A 14,215-nucleotide genomic window follows, 5' to 3' on the forward strand; every position below is an offset into this window, starting at 1 on the left:
AGAAGGTATCAGAACAGGTTATGCCAGACTAGCAAAATCATTTGTTTTTTTGATGATAACATGGAGTGTGAACTTGCAGACCTGCAGACCAGTTTTATGGTCCTTGAAAATACAGAGAACTTGCATTTGAGTGAGCAGGCAAGAGTTGCATTTCTATTGCTGAAAACTAGACTGAGCATTCATGGTCACTATACCCATACCTGGGGAGGGGGCAAATTGTGCTCTAGGACTTACTTATTTTGACGAGTCATGGTTGTCAAACCATAATAATAGGATAACCGGCTGTAATTTCAATGGGTACACAGCAACCTGAGGTATATACAATAACTTAACTTTCATTTAGCAGTAATGATCAAATGTAAAAACTGGCTCACGCTACCCTGTTCTCTTCTACAATTCTCCCATAAACGGGACCTAACATTCTTTTTAGTGTGAGTGTGTAAACCAGATTATATCATCATATATCAGGTAATTTTTAGATATAGTAGGTGAATAAACCACACCATTCCAATGCAAATGTGTCACAGTATTCATTAAAGCACAATCTGAATACCTCGACAAACAATGACTTTGGGATTTTAAAAACATTAATAAATGAATAAAGACTGTATCCTGTTTTGGCTGTACGTTCCCTTTGACCAAATGAATTTTATTTTGAAAAGGTCTTTGGCGACATCTGCCGGTCCATTAAACCTAAACCGGGAAGCCCAACCGGATGTTGGTACTGTCTGAGCTTGATTTTCCTTCAAAGTAAAGTTTTTATGATTTTGGTGAAATTAAAATGGAATTCTAAATAACATCATCATGCCACTTTTATCAAAAGCACCCTGTGTTGGCATGAATTTTGTAATAATTTTCATATTTGTACGCCGAACAAACAGAAAAACAAAATTGTTCTCCCATCAAGACTTTATTTTGAAAGTCTCGACCGAAACAGTCCTGTAATTCTGGTGGACCTGTCGTTCTTGCAGTCAGTGATGGGCTGTAGTGATGTCGGTGTTCTTGTGCTTCGTTGCTGCTGCGGTTCTCTTTTATGTCGTAGTATACTACAGTGTGTTCAGAAGCGCGAGCTGCTCCAGCTCAGTGACACTTAAGGGGAAGACCGCCATTGTTACAGGTAACAGCTGTCAACTGCTGCCGCTAAACACGTTAGCTTCAGTCAGACTGTCACTTCATCTCCATGTAAACAGAAGGAGCGTCTCTGTTCTCTCAAACACTTTCCCACGTGTTGCTGTGTGTCAAAGCTGCTCTGAATCATCTTTCACCAGCTCACGAACTGGTCCACCGACATAAATATAAAAGAACAAGCAGCAGAAACACAGCTGGGAGGCAAAACCGAAGCTACGGTTAGCTAACTTAAGCTTACAACTTAAGCTTAGTTAGCTAAGTTAGATGGAGTCAAATAAAAGTTTGCATATGGATAAGCCACTTACTTAAACATTGAATAGACAGACTGTCTCTTGAATTAGTGTTTTCCACATTACTAAATAAGCACTACAGTTTCCTTGTTAAGATGTTTTTGAAGTATGTGTTTTCGTGCACCCATTAAACTTATTCACCTCAATTGCCTTAATATTTTTTTTTTCACGGCAGCCATATTGGTATGACACAATATGCTAAACACAGGTGTTACCACACCTGACACTAATGAAGGTCTTTTTCCATTTAGTGTAGCAGAGCCTTTCCAGTGAGCCAACATTTACAATAGCAGCACCTTGACTCTATTTGACTTGGATGGAACAGAAGCTATTCAGCTTCATTGAAAACACCTGTGTTTAGACTGCTATTTCATATGAAAGCATATTTCCGCCAGTGAAAGAAAAAAAATCCCCATGGTAAGTCATAATTATGAGACAAAAAAGTCAAAATTATGTGACAAAGTCAATGATAGGATAAAAAGTCATAATTACAGACAAAAAGTAATTTTCATGAGATAAAAAGCTGAAATTAGGAGAGAAAAAGATGCATTTGATCTCTTTTTAGTACTTTTCATCTCATAATATTACTTTTTATTTCTTAATTTTGACTTTTTTTACCTCATGACATTGACTTTTTATCTAGAATTATGGCTTTTTGTCTCATAATTACCCCTTATATTAACTGTTGGTTTTTATTTTGGCCCTTACATTAACAGGTTAGCGCAGCCACACAGCCCATGTGAGCACCACGGCGGCAGTCGGCTTCATTTAAAGCAGCTTTCCCCAAACTGCAAACTGCAGTTTGAAATGTAAAAAACTTCTGTGGTTCATCCAAACATTGATTCACAGCTCTGATCAACACATGGGACAAATTGTACCAATACTGAGATTCTGGTGTTTAAGTGACCAGTGTCCAGATATTCAGTGTAACACCTGTTGAATGACGTCAGATATAGGAAGAACACTAATTTAAGTTCCATGGCTTAGTTTTATTAGTTCTGTTAATCATAATAATAATTTCAAACTTATGAAATTAAAACTTGAAAACATATTTATCTATTTTTCATGACCTCTCAACCTTCACAGTCCACAATTTGGGAATCACTGATGTAGAGATTTGGGTTCTCTGCAAAAATACACAGTTAAAATGATCTGTTGACAGTCATACCAAGGTCATATCAGCACCAGGTCACCTCTCACTACAGTTTCAGAGTCTATATCTGAGGAATATGTCACAGACATGAAAATACTGGGAGCAGGGCAGTTTTTTTCTTTTTTCTTTCACTCTTTTTTCTTTCTCTCCCTCCCTTCTACCCTCTTTCACTGAATGAGGAGGAAAAAATCACTGATTACCTTCTTAATACAGCTCTTTTCCTGTTTCTCCTTTTTCAGATTCTTTCAGTCACTGTTAACTCAATGCAGAAAGATAGGGCTTTCAGCAGCAGCAACATGCTGCCTGTGTGGACACCACAGGCGTGCCAACCACAGCACTTCAGTAAGGTAGCTGTCACGCACAGGCACATGCAGGCTGTGTGAACCAGCTGTGTCATCAAGGAAATAACCTACAAAATTCATCTTTATATTCTATTATCCTTTTCCACCAAAATACACAGTTAAAAATGGGCATTGTTCTGAAACGCTTGTGTAATCTCTACACCAAATATATGAAAAGAGTAATGCTTTGTCTATACTGTGGCTCCATTCCTTTAGTTTTACAATCAGTGTATTTTCAGGTGACATTAAAATAAATTGACAAGCTCTTGAATGACAATTAGTTAAGGGTCACTGAGGTCATCACAGCTCATTGTCAGTCTTTTGTTGAGTTTGATGTATGTGAATGGTTTCCCTGCACAGGCAGCAACACTGGCATCGGTAAGGCCACAGCTCTGAATCTGGCAAAGAGAGGAGCCAGGGTGATCCTGGCCTGTCGCAACAAGGAGAAGGCTGAGGCTGCTGCTTTTGACATCCGCAGAGTGAGTACAATGAAAGTTAGCAAGGCTGCCACAAAGGAGACGCGCTCCAATTTAGAGTTGCAACAATTACTCAATCAATTACTCACTTACTCACTAACTATTTTTTTTAATTGAATAATGTGTCATTTTTTAAAGAAAAAAATGTGAATGTTTTCTGGTTTCTGAGGACATCTTGGACTTTGGGAGGTGCTGACTTTCACCTTTTGCTGATATTTTATAGACCAAAAAACTGATTTATTAAGAAAATGATGTTGTTACAGGAAAGACTGGAAATATAACTATTTTTCAGCTGACAAGATGGTGACAGGATTAAATGCTTAATCTAGAAAATAATCAGTAGATTAACTGACAACAAAATTAATCAATAGCTGCAGCCCTACTTCCCAGATCGGTTGGCTGGCGATTATTCTTGGACACTATTCAGTAAAAACATGCAGACCAGAGGGAGAATATGTATTTTTAATACTGGCATGAACTGTCCCTTTAATGTCCCCCAGGAGAGTGGGAACAATCAGGTGGTGTTCATGCAGTTGGATCTGGCGAGTTTCAAGTCTGTTCGCAGCTTTGCTGAAAACGTCCTGAAGACTGAGCCCAGACTGGACCTCCTCATCAACAATGCAGGTGAGCAGGTTCAAACATGTTGAAATGAGACTTTCTGTTCCAGGGTACATCATTTGGTTTTTGTTTTGTTTTTACAGCAGAAGAAAAGGTAAAGTACACTTAAAGGAACTTAAAGAAAACAAGACGCTTTTGACTTGACCACTACAGTGCTGTAAAATAGAAGTACACTAAGTCAGAGTGGCTGCAGGTCCCTAAAAAGTCTTAGATTCACATAAACTAATAAAATACCAGAAAAAAATATTAAATAGTATTAAATACTGTTTAAGGTGGTTTTACATATTTATTCATTGAATGTTGTAAATATGTAATATTTATTTGAAGCTGAAATGCCTGTATATTTTATGTTCAATCAACAAGAGATGAATTTGATTACTTCTGTTTTTGCTATTTGTGTTTGGAAACTTTGTCCCCTGGTGACCACCGTAGCATCTATAGGAGGAGTTAGCTAGTTATCTAACCTTCAAAGACTCCAGTTTCTCCACCAATATTTGGGCACAAAACAAGCTGTAAAAAGTGGAGCAATCATCAGTCCAGTCTACATGAAGAAGTTGACTAGATTCATTCTGACAACAGACTGTCTTTCTGTAGGCTAACTGAGATAAGAAGGCAGTGACAGTTTATTTAAAAGACATATAAACTATTAAACAACCACAATAATAATACAGCCAGGGACTAAATGAATATAAAGCATAGAAAATGGGAATTCTACCTTCATGGAACCTAATTTCAGACTCTGGCTATAATTGTTGTCATTAATCATTAAGGAGGAATCTGTAATATATTTACTATAATAAATCATAAAGTTAACACAATGTGTCATCAAGGAAACATGTCAAATTGAAATACTCGCCTCACTTTACATGAACACTACAGATGCTGTGTCCTTGAAAATTTCTATTCCGGATCATAATAATAATTTTGTATGTCTGTTTCCACTTAAATCAGAGATCAAGTTAATGCTGAATTTTTGCAGAATGAGTAAGTGTGTATGTGTGTAGATGAGTCGTACAAAATTATTAATAATCTTGCAGAAGGCGTAGTTGTTTATAACTGTTCTTTGTCCATTTCAGTGCAGTGGACTTTTTCAGGATAAGAGGCTGAACTTTACATTGACAGACAGCTGACAGTTATAAACAGCTGATTCGTTGCTTGTTATTGTCAGTTTGTGAGGTTGCATGCATCCCGCTCTCCTGTGCAGCTCCTGCAAAGCTCTTGCAGTCTGCCTGCTCATTTTTGCATGTGCAGTGGCTACACATTGCTCCTTTAAGGACTTTTTTGTCCGCACTAATGAATGAATTTGAATGTTCTTTAACTCAACTAGTTATTGTCATTTTCTATAATCATCTATAATTTCTAACTGAAAATATAGGTATTTAGAAGAGTTCACCTATATTCTCACATTTTATGTGTAGTTTTATTGCACAAATCGCCTTAAATTCAATTATTTTATTATTAATTAAAAAGTCTGACATGTAAGTTGCTTGTACATGAAGACACCCTGTAAGTGGTTGGAGCACTCTGTGTTTCAGGCGTCATGGGTCCAGGACAGACTGAGGATGGTTTCGGCATGGCGTTTGGGGTGAACCACCTGGGTCACTTCCTGCTCACCAACCTCTTCCTGGAGCGTCTGCAGCAGTGCGGTCCCAGTCGGGTGATCACCGTGGCTGCTCTGCTGCACCGACTGGGAAACATCGACTTCCCTCTGCTGGCCTCCAACAAGGACTTGGTGTCCAGTCAGTCCACCTGGCACAACTTTAAAGCCTACTGCAACAGCAAGCTGTGTAACGTGCTCTTCACCAGAGAGCTGGCCAACAGGCTGGAGGGCACCAACGTCACCTGCTACAGCCTCCACCCAGGTCAGCACTCACTGCACCTTTGATACAGGAAGTTTGTGTGATGTAACATATCCTCTGGCAGCTAATATGGAGGTTAAGAACAAGCGGGAAAGCATTTTCAGTTTCACTTGCCTCTTCTGTTTAGCAGTTCCAAGTCTGTTGAACATCTGAGCACACTCCATAAGACCACATTCAGCTGCAGATTGCAATTTTGGAAATCTTTCAAGACAGTTGCTAAAATCGTGTAGCATGCGTTTTCTTCAGTCATAGTCAGACACAGAGTACATAACATTGCTGGCTTCATCCATGTGTTAAAGTGATGGCTCTCTGCCATTCAGACATTGGTCTCTGTTACAGACATGACATGTACAGAAAAACACACTATACTGTTATGTGATAGTTGTATCAGTGCTGAAGAACACCAGTGAGTTTAAAAGACAGTGCGCCGTTCTTCATAATTTGAAAGTTTATTTTAAATAATCTGACTGTGCACAAACATGGATTTTTTTTCTGGATACTCATAATTTCATCCATATTAAAGTAAGTCTGTAAATAGTTACACAACAGTTTGTTAAAAAAGAAAAGAGAAAAACAAGTCAACACAAATCCACAAAGATGCAGGCTGGACCGACAACAAACACACTTTGATCTCTTCAGTACTTATGCCTATGTGTCATTTCAATGATGGCCAGTGAATTATTTGATTTTTTTAAGTTTACCAAGTGTGCCACACATTTTCACTTCTCACCACGCCTGTTACAATTATTACATTATTACCTGATCACAATTATTTGAGCTGATTGTAATCAGTGTGCATAAAGCAGCTGGATGAAACTAACAGAAATGTCATATATCCATCACTATTTCCACATTGTTTTACTTTGTTTTTATTTTGACTGGGGCTCTTTAAATCATTTCTGGTTTATTACACAATTTGTATTTTTATATTAATGCATAAAAGATGATAATTAAATATAGTAGTAGTATAGTTTGGATCATTTGAAGTGTGGTTGTATGAGGTTCAGTGTGTTACCTACTGTAGAAGGCAGTTGACACACCCCCAGGTTGGAGAAGCAGCAGAAGTACCGGTATAGGAAGCTAAGCAATGTACTACTGTTGACAGGTTCAGCAGTAAAATGTATTTTAGACACCTAAAAATATCAATGTCAGTTTAGTGTACACTGTATTTAGAATATATATATATATTTTTTTACCTCTCTCAGTCTTTTTGACAGAAGACTTCTGTTATGCTCTACTGCTGCCTCAGTCTGTGACTTTAGTGAATCCGAACTAAACTTTTAAAACAGTACAGCATAGACCAGCAACTCCTGTGTGCCAAAGGAGTCTAGGATGTGCCAAAGGAAAGACTAAAATGTTTAAGAACCCAGATATTATCACTAAAATGGTTAAGAAACCTGGTATAAAGGCCAAAAATCATTGAGAACCGTGATATAAATGATTTTGTCATTGTACAGAGTGTTACAGGCTTTTGGTCCTAAAATCTGGAGACTTAACATTTTTTAGTAATAACTCCAGTGTCGGATATCATTGCATTTTTTCCACAAGTGTTTGGACTTAAGTCTTTGGTCAGTGTAAGCTTGAGAGAGTGTTGCATTTTGTTCTTTGTGGATATTCAGTCTGTGGCTGTCTTGAAACTACATCTACACTTGTTGGCAGGATGTTATGGACCCCCAGTGTGGCTGCTACCAACTTATATTATGTCAAAACTAAATCTTTGTGTAAGTGTCCCAACTGACAGAACAGACGACCTGTGTCTCACTGTAAACATGGACACCTCAGTCAAACATCATCTGTGTGGCTCCTGTCTTCCAGGAGTGATCTACACAGAGTTGTGTCGCAGTCTGAGCCTGTGGCAGCACCTCCTCTTGACGCCCTTCGCCAAGCTCTTCTTTCTGGACCCTGAGGGAGGGTCCCAGACCACCCTGCACTGTGCCCTGCAGGAGGGCATCGAGCCTCTCAGCGGACGCTACTTCTCTAACTGTGCACTGCAGCAGGTGGGAGCCAGAGGACGAGATGACGCTCTGGCGAAGAAGCTGTGGGAAGTGAGTGAGAGGTTAACCAGCTCATCATGACAGACTGAGGACTGCATGAACATTGCCTCAACAGGTCTTAGTTTTGCTCTCTGTTTGTTTAAGGGCTGCTGTCTCATGGTCTCACACATGTGTGAGGTAGTGGATCTTTTGACTAATGACAGAACATGAGGCAGTATCATATTTTACTTTTTCTATTATTTGCAGAACCTCACACTGCTGCGCTTTATCAAAGGACGGGTTTCCACAAAGAGATGTCATGATTGCACTTAGATCTGGGTGATATAGCTAGGTAGCTAGCTATCACTATAGGAAAGTTATCAGTAGGTACTGTAGATGGCGACTGACATCATGTAGTGTACTCCAAAGGGTGGAAGAATTACAGGTCTAGTTTACACACACCAGTGATCCATCCATATCTGGGGGGATCAGATTGCAGTGGGAGCTGGCCGAGGATGACGTCCCTTTCTGCTGCAAATCTTTCCAACTCGTCCACCTCAGCTGCCAGGGTTCTTACAGGTGCTGGAAACTTTTGAGAACACTTGAATTTTAATGCAGTGTTTTCAAGGTTTGAAAAGTGCTTTGATTTTTTTGATACAGTGCTTGAAACTGCTTGAAATCGTAATCGCATTACTTTCACTCTAGCTGAAATCAGAGAATTGTGACTTTTTTTCTTGAAAAAAAAAAAAAAAAAAAGACTTGTCCTGTCACAATTATTTTCATAGTTGATTAATCTGTCGATCACTTTCTCTATAAATCAATTAGTTGTTTGGTCCATAAAATGTCAGAAAATATCGATCTGTCTTTCTCAAAGTCCAAGATGACGTCCTCAAGTGTCTTGTTTGTCCACAACTCAAGATGTTCACTTTACTGTCAGAGAACCAAAAATATTTATATTTAAGATGAGATCAAAGAATTGTGACTTTTTTCCTTAAAAAATTACTCAAATTGACTAATCAATTTCAAAAATAGTTGCCAATTAATTTCATTATTGATTAATATGTGATTATTTAATTGTTGCAGCTCTAATATGACTTGGTCATGATTTTGTTAAATTTGTCTCCCTCTTGTAGAATTCTGTCATGAAACATAATTCTGGTTGTTAATCGCACAATAACATCTGATTTGAACATTTTGAGCAGGTATATGTGTATAAATAAGTCATTTACCACAGCTTGAGGTGCTGGAAAAGCTTTAAAATGCACCTTGATAACACTTGAGAAGTGCTTGAATTTGACTTGAGGAAAGGTGGTGGAATCCTGGCTGCCTCCTCTCAGTGTGAAGAAGGAACAGTTCTAATCTGAGCCCCTCACCCTCTGATAGTTGTCCCATTAGCACCTGCTGTAGGGATATGATAGGCTGTTTGTGAGCGAGGGAGGGACCATGCTCAGGGTCTGTCTGTTGTTTGCATTTAATGCATTTAAGTGAAACTATTGAACGTTTTATCAAACTACTTTCCTATTGCTACTGATGACGTGTCTATCCCTGATAGACCGGGAGAAAAAAAGGTTGAATTTAACTGCCTTATGTTGAGTTTAACCACTTTATTTATCAGGGCACACAGGTAATAGACTTGATAGACTTAAAAAAAGTACATCTGAACAACACATCTGTTAAATGATTGGCTGTTTGTGTGTCACTCAGCTCACTCCATTATCAAGGGATATTACAGGCCATGTATGAGGCGGGGTGTCTTGGTTATCTGCTTTCATGGACTTGAGTGAAATTATTTGATTATTTTATTGAACAGTTTTCTCATTCGCTATTGATGAAGTATGTATTGCTGATACATATCACCAGTTTATTGCCCAGGCCTATGATTGCTGTCCTTAGAATCCTACTGATACTGGAGTTTACTGACCGAAAAAGTCTTAAAATGTCTTACATTCACATTTACTAATTAAATGTATTAAAAAGGATTATATACTCTTAAATTCTGTTTGGGAAGATCTTAAACATTAATTTATTGAATGCTGCTATCACTGTGTAAATTTCACTCCAAGTGCAAAATGCCTGTACATTTTATCTTTGAGGAACTCAATAATTTGAATTCCAGTGCCTTTGTTAGCCTCTTTCAGTCCTTAAGGTTTTTGATATTTATGTTTGCAAACTTTGTCCCTGATGTGACGTCGACGTTGTCCGTGACGACAGTGGCATCTCTGTGGATAAACTGTAAAACAAAGAGACATAATAATAAAGAAATTTAGAATTCTACTTAAACAGCCTAATATCAGACAAGGCCAGCTGCCTTAATTTTACATGTTTTTTTCATATTAACGTTTTCTCCTCTCCCCATGTTTTTCCCTTAGCTCACCATATCCACCATTATAGACGTCTTCCTAGTCTGACAGTTCCCACACACACATACACACACGCACCAACATTAAACCAACTAACATCACCTTGTCCTGACTAAACTTTTGTTAACTGTCCTGTTATTTTGTTTTTCCCATGGTGTCTTTTCCGTCTGTTCTGCCTTTTTTCTTGCAATATAACAAAAAAAAGTCAAATCAAAACAAGAATGAACACATTTTCTCTGGTTTTGTGAGGACTGGAGACGCTTTTCGTACCCGTGCTAATAAAGTTCATTCACTCCTGAGTCGGTACAAAGTGAGTTATGACAGGACAGAACAAGTAACAGTGCAGCTTTTCCTGCTTTATGATCTGTTTCATATTTAGTCTGTTGTAAGATGTTTGGCAGATTTCCACAGGAGGATTAGGACAGCTGTGCTCATACCAGATTGTATCAATGCTACTCGTCTGGGAACAATCCTCAGCCCTGATTGTTATCAGTCACAGGTTCAACCGTTTAAGACATGTCACTCAAAATATCAGATTACTCAGAAACGCTGTGGCCGAAACACAGCGACTCTGCACAAATCAGTGTGTTATTGGAATGACTATGGCTGTTAAAGGCAGTAAGTAAAAATGTAATTACACAACAAAATGCAAAAGTGTTGCTGTTGAAAGCAGTTATCAGTTATTGAACAACACAATGAAATGTATGTTCTGCAGGATAACATATTGTTAGAGGTCCCAGAGGTTCTCAGTACAGTCAGATCAGGATGAGACTGATGTTGTCACACTCATACACTGTAACCTGTTTTACTTTCAAAATTTTAATGTTGCTAAGGTCAACCTATGTGTCATGGGGGTCATATGGAGGACATCTTAAATTGATGTCTACACAAATGTCAAAAAACACAGATTTCCATAACTCCTGAACCAGACAACATACAAAGACAAATGAACTCCCTTTTTTATATAATACTGATGCCAGGAATCAAATGGAAAGATCACTGACATGGTTCAACTCTCTTTGTTGGTGAGAAATAGGAATAACACATTTTGGGCTCATAACAATGTCAGTTATTTTGTCTCACAGTAGTTTCCTGCATTAGTCAAATGAAACTAGCTTATTCTCTTACATCAGTCCCTTCCTTTTGTATTTCATTTTGTTGATGAATTTGCTTTCACTGAAGTCTTACTGGTTATAGTTGTATTTGTTATGTTGTTATATTTGTGGTTTAGTTCCATTGACATTTATTGTGATTTTTATGCCTCCGCAACAGTTATGCACATACGTGTATCCATGTCATTGTTGTGAGTGCTGTGATATCTCAGGAGCTCTCAATTCTAGTCTGATATAATGTAGATGGATGGTACTTTTTATGTACAGCTATTGAAGGATGACAGGTGATTTTTTTCTCAAAATCACCTGAACATAAGTGATGTACCATTCATACATGACACAAGAACCTGGAATGTAACTAAGTACTGTATTTCAATTTTACAGTATTTCCTGCTACTTTATTCTTGTACCACATTTTTGAGGCAAATATTTTACTTTTTACTGCACTATACCTTATATAAGTTAAGTTATAAGTCACTTGTTACACTGCAGGTTCAAATTACTAATATAAAATATAAACCATCTATCAAATTCTGATGTATTTTTTTATAAATGAAACAACCCAGCAGTATATCAGATCAGTTAAATGAGCCACCTTAACGAACTGCAATAATATAATGAACACAGTAATGCATCACAAAACAGTCCAGTAATGTAATTTAGATTATTCTGAAATCACACTTTTTGCATTATTACTTTTGGCACCTAAAGGGAGAGTTCACCCAAAAATGAAAAATCAGTCATTATCCACTCACCCTCATGCCATTTGAAGGTCAGGTTTAGTTTTTAGTCCACAAAACACTGCTGGAGTTTCACAGGAAAACAGTGTTGCAGAATCTCCCAACCAGTTTTAAGTGAAGGGTGACCAGTTTTCAAACTGAAAAAAGTAACATTAAATGCCTCCATACTGCTCGTCTGGTGTAATCAAAGTCTCCTAAAGCCCTGACATTCCAAGTTGACTTGGAGGACGTCATTTACAGCATGTGTACATGCACACTGTCTGAACTGTGTGTGTGTGGTGTGATGATGTGTGCACACAAGTGAACGGCATGTCAGGCCTCTAGAAGACTTGGATTTACACCAGACGATCAGTATGGAGGCATTTTATGTTTTTATTTCTTTGGATGTGTTTTTTCGTTTGAAACGGGTCACTATTCACTTCCACAGTTTGGGAAATTTTCCTGTGAAACTTTTGGGTGAACTATCCCTTGAAGGTAAAGATCTGAATACCTCCTCCACCACAGTCACCTGACAAGGAATGTAAAAATACTAGAAACAAAATTAAAGAAAAATGTCATTAGGGAGGAGGCAGAACAACACATTTGAGCAGTAAAATGTAAATGATGTTGCAGATGTCATATTAAAAGAGCAATATATTTAGTGTGATAAATCATAAAATGATCATGATACATCATCAGTGATTAAGGAAACATGTTGAAACACTTCTCTGAGAACAACACTACAGCCGCTGCATTCCCCCTTTGAAATTTATATTCTGGGCTGGAATAATTGTTTTAGTTTGCCTATTTCACATTGATTACAGTTCAAATTAATGCTGAATGTTCATCACTGTAGTTTTGTAGAGGGCATAGATGTTTATAATTGTTAAAATGAGCAAAATGTTAGAGTTTGGCAGGTAGTGAGACAGGCAGCCACTTAACTCGAGAGTGTCCAGACTGAACTTTACACTGACAGACAACTGACAGTCATGAACAGCTGATCAACTTACACTGGAGGACTCGTCCTCGCTTGTTTTTGTTAATTTTCGAGGTTGAAGTCATCCTGCATTCCTGCAGTGTTCCTGCAGCCAGCCTGAACTTCCTCAAATCTGTGGAGGAGGGGGCTTCCACCATAGATGGTATATTAAACAGAATTTTCACCTACTTAATATACTACTAATATACACTCACTGTTTGGACTGCTGGATAAATTTTTGCGTGTACAGTTACTACATATTTCCCCTTTAAAGACTTCTGCATCTCTGTGGTGAATTGACAGATGACTGACAGCTGAGCAGCCTCTCCTGTCTGTTACGAGGGGAGAAGCAGAAGAAAAAACTTGTAAGAGGTGAGTGCTGGCCCAGAGACAAGTAAGTCAAATGAGACATGTGAGAAATGTGTAAACTGACCTCATGAAGTGTCATGTATGATTAAGAAGCTGCAACATGTGGGTTTAGTCTCCTGAAACTTTTTGACCATTTGAATCCACCGGAGGTTGTCTTTGCCTGTTGCGTCCACAGGGGGGCAGTAGCGTAGCACAGCTCGAACAACAGAAGCCGCAGCGTCTCTTCATGCTGTTCCTTGGCTGTTGTTGCTTGGAGCAAGGTTGTTGAGGACCTTAACCCAGCAGACCTATGGATTCTGTTCATTATGAGCTCTGATTATTAACACGGGTAGGCATGAAAGCCGGGTCAGCTGTGTGTGTTAAGAGAGGTGCTCTTGTAATTACTCAGTAGGACATTCTTCTGCGCAGGCTTCTCCTTTAACCTCAGCGTTGGTGGGGAGGAACACACTTCCACGATCGATTCCTATCTCCTCCTGCCTTCAACTATCCCTCTGTCCCCCTCCTTCACCCCCCCACCACCACCCCGCTGTCTCTGCTGCATGCTGAAAGGACCTGTGCTAAACTTGAATCCTCCTTGAGTCGCAGCTTTAATGACAATCTTTTCTTAATCCAGTTACAGTTCAGCACTTCACCTCGCCTGTTCCAGCGAACACTGGGCAAACGGTTATAGGCAAGAGGTCATCGAGTTCAATATCAAGCCAAACAACAATACAGAATACAAAGTTTAACACACAAACCCCTTCACTGAAGGCCTCAGCTGTTTGCTTAAATAAATGTGAATATTTAATGTAACTGGATCAATAAGAGACAGACAGATGTTAAGTAGTAAATTATAATTTTT

At 38.6% G+C, this 14,215-nt stretch overlaps 1 protein-coding gene across 1 annotated transcript; it reads left to right on the forward strand.

Moving 5' to 3' along the window:
* The first annotated feature begins 586 nt into the window (after window positions 1-586).
* Window positions 587-8,191, forward strand: LOC146327374 (dehydrogenase/reductase SDR family member 13-like). Its single transcript, XM_084716311.1, has 5 exons — window positions 587-1,117; window positions 3,273-3,391; window positions 3,889-4,012; window positions 5,542-5,868; window positions 7,681-8,191. The coding sequence occupies exons 1-5, from the start codon at window positions 991-993 to the stop codon at window positions 7,938-7,940; spliced, it is 957 nt and encodes a 318-aa protein (XP_084572437.1). The 5' UTR covers window positions 587-990; the 3' UTR covers window positions 7,941-8,191.
* The last annotated feature ends 6,024 nt before the right edge of the window (window positions 8,192-14,215 follow it).

Source organism: Lutjanus erythropterus, chromosome 4, assembly GCF_056507025.1.
Source record: "Lutjanus erythropterus isolate fLutEry1 chromosome 4, fLutEry1.hap2, whole genome shotgun sequence".
Lineage (NCBI taxonomy): Eukaryota > Metazoa > Chordata > Actinopteri > Lutjaniformes > Lutjanidae > Lutjanus > Lutjanus erythropterus.

Coding starts and splice junctions, on each gene's coding strand:
- LOC146327374 (XM_084716311.1), top strand. CDS start 991: ATGTCGGTGTTCTTGTGCTTCGTTGCTGCTGCGGTTCTCTTTTATGTC. Junction 4,013..5,541: donor CCTCCTCATCAACAATGCAG/GTGAGCAGGTTC, acceptor TCTGTGTTTCAG/GCGTCATGGGTCCAGGACAG. Junction 5,869..7,680: donor CTGCTACAGCCTCCACCCAG/GTCAGCACTCAC, acceptor CCTGTCTTCCAG/GAGTGATCTACACAGAGTTG.